Source organism: Carica papaya, chromosome 1, assembly GCF_054855325.1.
Source record: "Carica papaya isolate Zhongbai chromosome 1, ASM5485532v1, whole genome shotgun sequence".
NCBI classification, from domain to species: Eukaryota; Viridiplantae; Streptophyta; class Magnoliopsida; order Brassicales; family Caricaceae; genus Carica; species Carica papaya.
The window spans coordinates 2868685-2876961 of NC_142309.1; the positions used below are offsets into that span (position 1 = coordinate 2868685).

Genomic DNA, 8277 nt, shown 5'->3' on the forward strand with positions numbered 1-8277 from the left:
CTCAAAATAAAGTGAGGACTAAATTAAAAATCAATTGAACAATAAATTCCTAATCTTAAGAATGTAATTTTGTTTTTTTTTTAAAAAAAAACAACGATAAGGAACAAAAATCTATAGTGCTCTATTTAATAAAGCACTTATTTACTTATAAAAGCATAGAGCACTTTCTTGATTCTTGGCAGTCACCGCTGCAATAAAGAGTGATATGTTCCCCTGCATCGCAAGCAACTAGAAGGAAAAACACCCTCGCTTTACGCCACCCAGACAGCAAAAAGGCGAAAAGCCCACGCCTCACTACCCAACTATTTATACTACAAACTCCACTCACTCTCATTTCAGTTTTCATTTCTCTCTCTCTCTCTCTCTCTCTCTCTCTCTCTCTCTTCTGTATTCAATTCAATTTCGACTCTCCAGTCTCCTCGAAGAAATCAAACTCCACGTGATTCTCTCTCTGTCAATCGCCATTACTGGTTCACGATCTTCTCGTCCTCACTCACCGGTTAGCACTTCGCTGATGCAATCTTTTTCGGAAAATTCGCGTGAATTGCACAGAATTTGAGTACAGGATTTTCGTGCTTATGGATCTACTCCGGTTCTCTTATCTGAATCTTTGAATATTTTTGTTGGAGGAAGGAGGTTAAGTAAGTGTACTTTGTGTCAGAGAGGGATCCATGTATTATGGCTTTGTGTGATAATCTTTTTTGTTTTTTTTTTCTAATTTTGGAAACAGTTCAGAAGCTCAAGTTGTCGAGCTTGAAATGGTGGAGAAATCGAAGTGAAGTAGCGTGTAGCTAAATGAAGAGGAAGGTAACGCAGCAGAAGTCTCAGTATCAATGGCAGAGGAGGATTTTCGTTCTGTTCTTGTTCGGTTTTTTCTTCGTGAGTTTGCTGTTGATGCAGGCGTGGTACAATGGAGTCGTTACTTCGATATCGTCTCTGCGGCCTCATTTCGTTCAAAATCCGAAAATCGCGTTCCTGTTCATCGCGAGAAATCGACTTCCTCTCGACATGGTTTGGCACTCTTTCTTCGAGGTATGTCGCTTTAAATCTGACTATCTAATTGCAATTGAGGCTATAGTTAGTTCAGCTTGATCTTAGTCGTGATTCTGATTATTTTACAGTCAATTTTTCTTCATTAGTTGCTGTAGCTGTAGTTATTGTGGCCTTTTGTTGGTAAACATGATTGTACTGCAACCGAATAGAAAGACGAGGAGGCAAAGTGAATCGTGTATGATTCCTTATTGGGGAACTTGATCGCGTCGATTGCATTGTATGCAAAAACTGACACGGATAATTTTTCTATAGTTTGTTTTGGTAGAAGAGCAGAAGGCTGAAGGTCCTATATAATGACAAGGTATAAAGTTGTCATCGGGCATTTTTTCTCCAATGAAATTGTTGGCTACTTGCATTATCCCCTGCTACTAATAACTAGTGGCTGCAGTAAGCTAGTTATATAGGTTGGCACAACTTGCAAGTTTGTTTAATCCTCTTGAGAACATTCAAAATCAGTGCTCTGCTGTTTTAACCTTTTAATTTTCATGGTACCATATAATATGCACATTAAAAAGAGAGGTTATTTGTGCTTATAGCATTCCTAGCAGTAGAGGAGTATTGATAATGTTGTCTTGCAGGGAGAGGAGAGTAGATTTTCAGTGTTTGTTCACTCTAGGCCTGGATTTCTGCTTAACAAGGCAACAACAAGATCCGTCTATTTTCTCAATCGTCAACTTAACGATAGTATACAGGTCGCTTCCTATCATGAAGATTTTCTTTGTCAACAAAATTTATTTGGTGCTGGTGTGCTGCACATATTCACCTGCATGTGCTTGTTGTGCATGATGTGTGATTGATGCTCATTGATGCCACTTAATTAATATGCTGACTGCATCATCAACGAGGGATTATGCACAATCACATTTTTTGTAAATTGCTTGTCCCTGCTCTGCTTCACCATGCTCAAGGGTTTAACCTCTAACCAGTACAATGAACGGAACTTAGTCTGTTAGAGCAAGTTAGGGTACTCCAGTGTATTTACTTGGTAAAACCAAAATAAACAACTTGTGAACTAAATTATGTAAGACATGAATTTTTGTTGTTTTATTCAGCAAAATAAACCCCCGTCATCCTATTGTTCGAATGTGATATTTAGTTAACACAAACAAGTATTCCAGGTAGATTGGGGTGAAGCAAGCATGATCGAGGCTGAGCGTATATTGCTTAGACATGCACTTAAAGATCCATTTAACGAACGGTTTATTTTTCTGTCAGACAGGTGAGAATGATCTAGCAAATGTAAGCCTTTTTTAAACAGAAAGAAGTCAGTCTTGTACCATCATGATGCAAAAAACCACACTTCTTTTGAAGTTATTATGCAACAAATTGGTTGATCGTTTCTGGTACTTCTATATCTAATGATCTTCAGTTACTTGATCTCTTCTCAGCTGCATACCTCTGTACAATTTCAGCTACACTTACGACTATGTCATATCAACATCCACTAGCTTTGTTGACAGGTTAGTGTATGATGCAATATATCTCATATGCTTTTACTGTGCAATGCCTTTAGCTATGCATCAACTATTCACGCATGATTTTCATCATAATACGTGCACTAGGATTATTTGTGGTAAGTACATCAAATGGGCTAGGTTTGCTTCATATTCTGATATTTTCTTACATATTTTGTGTGTGTTTCTGGCATTTTCCTTCGGTCACTTAATTTATTATTTGTTGTACAATCCACCATAAGCGGATTAGTGAAGATTACTCTAGGTTTAATTTCATAATGGTTAGTGCTTGGGTGATGAAACAATATAATGTGCACAGTTGCTTGTGAACAGTGTGGCAGACAGAATTCCTTCCCATCTATAGTTAATGTTATTTCCCTTTGTCTTTATGGTGAAAGGTGAGAATTGTCAAAAAGAAGATCAGATAGAAGGCAAAGGGAGTTGAAAGATGGGTAGACAGTTAAGTCCTACTTCCTTAAGTAAACACTTATTGAAAACATTAGCATCTACTTGCCCATTGATTGGTTCTAGTCACTGCTTCCAATACTTGTTTGCCTAACAGTATCTATTATTGACTAAGTTTTGAGCCACTGGATCCTGAACTGTCGTTAGTAATTTTGTAATAGGAAACTACAATTGAGGGGTCACCTCGATCAGTTAGCTTTTGATTTCTCATATAACGTTAGTTAATAATGGTGGATTTACTCTTTCTTTAGTCTCTTATATGATTGCTGTTTCTTGCACTGCTGTTTGGCATTTATCTTCTTTTTACCTAAGGTTATTTCATATTAAACCTTTCAAAATTCTTGAGTTAGTTTCAGATTATTTCTAATAGTGTACTTTTTTGTTTCAGCTTTGCTGATACAAAGGAGGGCCGCTACAATCCAAAAATGGATCCTGATATTCCTGTTTATAACTGGAGGAAAGGATCTCAGGTAAAATTCAACATATTGCTTCTTGATTGATTGTAAGTAGGCTGAAATTTTCTATTATCATATGTTTGTATGTATTGCCGATTACACACCTTACGTCTTTTCGCAGTGGGTTGTTCTGACCAGAAAACATGCAGAGGTTGTGGTGAACGACTCTACTGTCTTTCCCATGTTTCAGAAGCATTGCAAGGCAAGTTATCTAAATTATGTTTCTTGGTTAGTTTTTTAATTAGAGATCCAATGCTGATAATTAGTTGCATTTCATGATAGTTGCTGAGCATTTGTAGTTTATTGGAGCTTTTACATAACATTATGGGATAGTAAATAATGGGGGCATCAGATGTAGCAAATATACCTAGTATCTTATTTTCTAACTACCATTTTCTTGTGTGGCTCTTCCTAAGGATGTTATAATATTGAGCATTTAAAATAAAAACATGATGTGTCAAAACCTTTGTGACTTGGTGGCAAAGTCTCCTTTCTGGAGCTAAATATCAGTTCTTCTTCTCCCATAACATGCCTTATGGGGCCAATTAAAAAAAAAAAACAGAAATATGATTCTCACTAAGCATACATTCTCAGAAACAATCCAAAGCAATTGTCTGCTGCAATGGTTATTAGTTGCCACTAAAATTAATTTGAAATTTTATTACATTGATAATTTTGGTAAATTTTATAGCTTGTAGATGATTTATTATGCTTTGATGATTATGCAGAGAAGATCCTTACCAGAGTTCTGGCGTGATCATCCCCTTGTAAGTAATTTTTGATTAATCATGCTTCGAACCACTGCACAGTTAACTCTTCTCCTCTCCTAAGATGCCCTTCCACAACCAACCACTGAAAAATCATAAAAGGAAAGCTTTCTAATTTGGCTAGAATCCAAGCTCTACTATAATGTCATGAGAATTCATTGACAGAGCTAGTTCGTCTACAAGACCCCTAATAGCTTTTAGTTTCTCAATTGTGAGTTTCTGGAATTTGTTTGATGATTTTATTCTTTTATTATCATGCTCTTTATCTTTTTGTATCGAGCAGCCAGTTGATGCAGCCAAAGAGCATAATTGCATACCTGATGAACATTATGTCCAGACATTACTGGCGGTAAGATGATTGCTTATAATTCAGCACTATCTTATTTGATAAAGTTTTGTCTTTAGAGGATTTCTAATCTTTTATGTATGGAAAAAACTGCTGCAATTAGTTGTCTCACCTTCCATATGGAAACTTCACTTTCCAATAAGAACCTGACAGAATGACATGTTCAGCATCACAATTCAAAATTCTTTTGTCATAAAGATGGCTTTTGGAAACAATGCTGTTGTTTTTCCATTGGAGTGCAGCTATCTTGTTCTGAAGGTTTAAAATTTTGTCATAATTCTTTTTATATAAGGTTGGTAGCTAGTGTAAGTTCTAAAAGTTAAAAGTATGTTTTGAATAACTCTTGCAACTTGGCAAATCTAGTGGATGTCCATTTCCTTTAACTACAAACTAATATGTTGTGGTGTTGGAAACTGCAAAAGTAAAGCTGGAGGATTTTAGTTCTTTATTGCCAAATTGTTTTCTATGGTAAAACGAGTGAATGAAAGGCCTAAGTAGCCCAATGAACTCAGTATAAGCATGTAGCTAGTTTTCTGTTATGCATTATAAACATAATTTTATTGTTAATCCCCTTTATGCTGGCTCTGCGAGCTTGTGGACTATTATTAACCTGGATTTCTATCAGGGATGCAAGAGACTTGACCAGTAGTCCTGACAGAGTTCAGTTTCTTCAGTCACAGACTCCGTATCAATCTATTATGAATTGAAAACCATTTGTTGAGCAGAATAATTCAATTACTAAAAGCATTTTCTTGGAAGATTTAGGTTTGAACTAGAATTCCAGTTGTATAAATCTGTTCTAGATTATTAAGTTCTTTTATCTCTCAATTCCTTAGATAATGCAAACTAATAGAAGTGACATTGATAATCTACCATTTGTGTTTCAAGGCCAGTCCAATAGTGTCCCTTTCTCCCTCTCTCTTTTCCCTTTCTGAAGCTTCCTGCACTCTTCATTCTGAAATTATGGTACATGAGAATTTGCTTGAGGCATAGAAGGTAGGAAGAGCAATAAAAAATACCAAACAACTTTTTCAGAATTTACCATGTAATATCAACCTCTGAAATCTTTCTCTTTTCAAATTCAGCTAAAAAATCTCGAAGGGGAAATCACAAGGAGGTCACTGACATACTCTTCATGGGATCTATCAGCCTCCAAAGAGCCTGAACGTCGAGGATGGCACCCTGTTACTTATAAATTTGCTGATGCAACTCCAGAACTTATCCAATCTATAAAGGTACAGATGTTTCCTGCTCCTTGTTTCCTTTAACTTTTTGTGTATCAAGATGTGGGAGAGTTTAAGGTGTCTTGCTCATCTTTGAGATATTTGTGTTTATTGTATTATTAATTGGTATAACCATTAACTATAAATTTAAGATTTTGGAAGAAATTGGTTCAATCAATTATTCAAGATGATTTTAGAGTTAGGGGTCTAGTGCTTGGATTCTTGCATAGTTTGGATTCTTTATTTGGAGGTGAAAGTGAGTGATTCCTCTGGTAGATAAAGGAAGATGAAAGTATTTTTGTCCACCTTGTTTCTGGGGTTTATGCTCCAAAACATAAAAACATGTGAAGGAATAATTATTTCTTTTTTGAGTAGCACTGTTAAGGAACTAAAATGAATTTAATATAATTCAGGAAATGTATTAAATACCTTATCTTCAGAGTCTTTTTTGGTGACAGGACCACTTAGTTATGGGAAAGCTACTGTGAACCAGTGTTTAAAATGCCCTATAGTTTTAGAATTTTAAGTGAGATTGATAAAGTTTTGTCTTTGGTATAGGATGACAGATTGTGTTTTCTTCTGTACTTTCATGCATCTTATTTTAAACAAACTTATAAATCAATAGCTTTTGTGGAATTTGTTTGGAAATTCAAACATGGTTGAACTAAGAGATTATAAACTCTTATTTTGCATTCCATTGTCTATTATTTTCCCATTCAATTTTTGTATTAATTATTTGATATAAAAAAAATTTGTCATGGTTTATATATTTAATGAATAATTAAATCAATTCCATTCATCTTATCAGTTCCATATTGGTAGGTTTTGGATTTCTCTTTGTCAATATAGAAATGATAAGAACATCTATATTTTCGTTCCTGTTAATATAAGAATTTCAAGTGGAATTTTCTAGGAGGTCAATTATCATTTTGGATAGGATTTCCATCCTTTGTTAGTTAAATTAAGCATAAATTAGCAAATAATTTAGAAAATTTGTTAATTTGTTTCAAACATAATCTTAGAGTTCCTTTTTTTTTTTTTCAAGAAAGCATATCTTTTCAGGTAGTTAGACCTGCCTCTCATGGATAGGTTCAAAAGCTATAGCTGCATGGAGCAGTTGGATAGAGATTTGTATTAGATTGACTCATCGTGGACATGAATGACCTGATCCAATTATTGATGCATTTGGCAATGCACTGGAAATAATTGTATATGACATCAAAAGGTTCAAAATTTTAAGTCAAGAAAAGAAGTTAAAAGTTGTCTTTTTGCAGGGAATTGATAATATCCATTACGAGACTGAAAACCGAAGAGAATGGTGTAGCAGCAAAGGAAAACCATCCCCTTGCTTTCTTTTTGCAAGAAAGTTCACACGGCCTGCTGCACTTCGTCTTCTTAAAATGGTAACTAACCTTCTAATATTTTATGGCTTTTGTGCTGATTGCATTAGAGGTAGAGAAAACAAGGATTTTTAGCTAAAAACTACAAACTCTTTTCTAGTAAAGTTGGAACAGTATTTCTTAAATTCTGTAAGATTAAATACAGTTTCCCCTAAAAGTTCTTTAGAATGTTAACTTTATCATTTTCAATAAAATTTCATCATTCTTCATTTTAAATATCTAGATTTCAAAATAATTTCTGTCGACAAAATTGATTTGTCAAGAACAGCCTAAGGGAGCAATAACAGTGATGCCATGCTCTTCTCAATAATATTCTATATAAATTTGTTTAATATTCTATTCATTTTGGCTCATACTTCTGTTTTGACAGTCTGTCCTTGGTGCTCACGGTGAAGATACTAGTAAACTCTAACAATGTCAAAGTATACGGTACCTTTGGTAAGTGTTAGTATTTTGTAGTAGGATACGTTAGTCTTAACCTAGATGAAGACACTCTTATATCTATCTGTTGCTGGGCAATGCAATGTAGAGTTGTAAATTAGGGATACAAAAGGAAGTATAATGTATTGTTTTCTCTTCCATTTTTTGAAATAAATAATAAAATAAAAAATAATTGTTGCTTTCTCAAGATGTATTTAAAAAGAAAAAAAAGAAAGACTGATATTGTTAATTTTAAGAATTGCTTTAGCTCTTAACTTCTGAGAGGGTTGGTAAGTGACATAGGATCAATATTTAATCAAATGGTATGCGATTAATATTTTAATTATCAGAGAGATTTAACTTAGAAACAGTTTTGCTTGATATTCTGTGTACGTATTAACGCCCATTTATAGTTGAAACAAACCACTTATACTTTAAAGCGTAAACATGTAATAAAACAGAGTATTGTTTCAATCAAATGTTTTTTAATGCATCGGCTGGAAAGGAGTGAAGAAATGGGCATGAGGCGAATGATACAGTGGATAATTAATTAAGATTTTTATATTTTATTTAAAGTTTCATAAATTTAAATTTTATTATTTTATTAATATATTATAAACAAACAGTAATTAATTTATAATATTTAATTTAATAAAATTAAATATTTAATTTATTAATATATTAGTATGATTGC

General features: G+C 34.0%; 1 protein-coding gene across 2 annotated transcripts; it reads left to right on the forward strand.

Annotated features, from left to right (window-relative positions):
* The first annotated feature begins 337 nt into the window (after positions 1-337).
* Positions 338-7791, forward strand: LOC110810198 (Core-2/I-branching beta-1,6-N-acetylglucosaminyltransferase family protein). 2 transcript variants are annotated; one of them, XM_088214108.1, is made up of 12 exons: positions 338-641; positions 731-1032; positions 1632-1745; positions 2172-2272; positions 2442-2513; positions 3361-3442; positions 3549-3629; positions 4156-4194; positions 4478-4543; positions 5626-5775; positions 7038-7166; positions 7534-7791. In XM_088214108.1, the coding sequence occupies exons 2-12, from the start codon at positions 796-798 to the stop codon at positions 7573-7575; spliced, it is 1113 nt and encodes a 370-aa protein (XP_088070234.1). In that variant the 5' UTR covers positions 338-641; positions 731-795; the 3' UTR covers positions 7576-7791. The 2 variants fall into 2 exon arrangements, with proteins under 2 accessions (XP_088070234.1, XP_088070236.1); XM_088214110.1 differs by having other exon boundaries at positions 339-499.
* The last annotated feature ends 486 nt before the right edge of the window (positions 7792-8277 follow it).